Here is a 2358-nt window from a genome sequence, read left to right as displayed (position 1 = left end):
GTACCATGCAGTGCTCTGTCGCTGTACCAGTACCATGCAGTGCTCTGTAGTACAGCTTGAGTCGGAGATGGTGATTCCATCAGAGGTTCTTTTATCATTGAGAAGAGTTTTTGCTATCCTAGGTGTTTTGTTATTCCAGATGAATTTGCAAATTGCCCTTTCTAATTNGGTTTCTTTAACTCATTCTCAGCTGTCTCAGTAGAATAAATATGCCCAAGTGGAGGCTTTAGCCAGGTTAGAACAGTACTGCTTCAAGGGTAAGTATGAGCACGTCACAGCCTTGACTTATGAGCCACTCATTGAAGGAGGCAGGATGTGGGAAGTAACAGAGAGCAGAGCAGAGCCCCTTTATTACTGACAGTCCAGGACCCATGTGCAAGCCCTTAGGGATGGTGGCATCTAAGAGTGTTCAGGATTTTCAAGGCCTGGAAATTTTATTTTGATGAGACTACATAAATATAAGTAATCGCCTCAGACATTCTATGCAACTTAGAAAGTCCTGGCAATCTTAGAAATAGATGACTACAGAAATGTTCTAGAAAGTATGGTAGCCCATTTTGCTCAATACTTGTGAATCTGTACTGCTGTCAGCTGACTGCTACATTGTTGTTCTCTTTAATGACATAAGCTCTTGCTGTGTTCCTCTTTCTCCCTGAGTTCCTCTTGCCAAGATTTGTTTTCTGTTGGTCACACCAGCGTAAGAAGAAAACCAGCAGTAGGGCTATTAATACGCATTACCTCAATCAACTAAAAACGAAGCCAGTCTGCTGAACAATGGAAGACATGCCTCTCCTGGACAGCACACGGGTAGAGGACCTGAGAAGCTCCATGACATTCAAGTGTGCTTCAGCTATCCTCATTACACTATGTACAAACACTTACATTTGAGTTAACAATGCAATACCTTTTTTCTCTTAATGCCAACTTCTCTAGCTGACATCTCCAGATTATATCGTCCTCTGTTTTATTGAAGAACATCAACTTCACCTTCCTTAAAAGGAAAAAAAAAGGAAAGTTCATATTATATAAGTCACTATTACNTTTAAAATATGCACCTGTGGGAATGTTCGAAATGAACCTGCTGAATGCTTTTAGGTAACGCAAATAATGAAACCCTGAAACGAGATCAAAGCACTAAGTTCTGAGTGGGCGAGGAGGTAGAAGGGCAGACAGTTGGGCAGCATGAGAAGGTACTCAACCTCAGTGAACTGCCCATGTATGACGGATGCCCAGCACTGAAAACCTCCCCAATAACAGTAACCAGAAACAAGGGAACATACCTGAGACTGGACATGTGAGACAAAGCATAATTCAGTACAGTGATCATTGGTGTGAATCCTGTTCCAGCTGCCAATAGAAAGAGATCTTCTACTTCCTGGAGTTTGGATACTTTAAAATTGCCTTCAGGACCGCTTACAGAAATAAAATCTCCTAAAGAAAGAAAGAAAAGAAAGAAAATCAGAAAATAAATGAAACAAGAAACCTAGATGGGAAACAGGGACAGAACACTGGGAGGGACAGGGTGGACCTGGGACTGCCCCATCATCTCTGTAGTAGGAGAGGGGCTGCAGAGGCAGTCATCAGATACCCAACTATGTCAGACTAGTGAGTAGTTAACACAAGGTAGGTAGAGATAGATATTACTACTTACACATTGGTTAGTAACCAGAGGGTCAAGCTTACCAGGAGAGAAACTGGAAACAAATGTATTTTAGAGTCTTACACTGGCAAGTGTCATTAACTTCTCTAGGGATATTTGAAAAGATGACCAGTGGAAACAAGATGAGCCATTGTGAGTTTAACTCCTAGGAAAGCAGCAGTTGTAAAATGCATGCCTAGTTTCTGTGGGGACTGACTGACACACCTCTTTCATAAAAACACTGCCACCAGGGCACATTCAGAAGTCTCCAATTCAACTTGGAAAATAAAAAAACAAACCTGTTCATTATTTTTAACTTATTTCAAACACTGTATTTTAATACGTTTGGGTGTTTGTAATTTCCCATGTTTTCCACCACAGGATTGTAACTAATGGTACTTTAGGGGACAATTACACTATAGGTAGATGTCTAAGTCAACTTTCAGAAGTAACATAAAGAGAGGCTGTCCTGTTGCCCCAGTGTGTGCTGATGCTGATGCAGACAGAGGAAGGATATTTCTGCCATTAGAGAGAGAGAAAAATCAAAATGAGAAAACACAGAGANAGGACTAGAAGGAAACAAGAAGGAAAGTTTCTGAATCTTCAGAGACATTATAATGTGTTACTCAGTCTTTCAAGGTCCATTTCCTGATAGCCTAGTAAGTGCCAACTGTCAGGCTAGGTCCTGGAAATAAGGCAAACAAGACAGCTTCTACCTG

General features: G+C 41.1%; 1 protein-coding gene across 1 annotated transcript in view; it reads right to left on the bottom strand.

The window, feature by feature from the left end:
* The window catches only part of LOC110302392 (cytochrome b5 reductase 4), a 33751-nt gene that overhangs the window by 6732 nt on the left and 24661 nt on the right, over positions 1-2358 (bottom strand). The window contains exons 10-11 of the mRNA XM_029481967.1: positions 1281-1431; positions 905-991 (exon numbers count right to left, since the gene is read on the bottom strand). Coding sequence (XP_029337827.1) covers positions 905-991; positions 1281-1431 — 238 coding nt within the window. The remainder of the gene's footprint in view (positions 1-904; positions 992-1280; positions 1432-2358) is intronic.

The sequence above is a fragment of the Mus caroli genome, chromosome 9 (genome assembly GCF_900094665.2).
Source record: "Mus caroli chromosome 9, CAROLI_EIJ_v1.1, whole genome shotgun sequence".
In the NCBI taxonomy this organism is placed as follows: domain Eukaryota; kingdom Metazoa; phylum Chordata; class Mammalia; order Rodentia; family Muridae; genus Mus; species Mus caroli.
The sequence above is the reverse complement of the archived record's forward strand: the minus strand, read 5'-3'. Positions and strand labels throughout refer to the sequence as shown.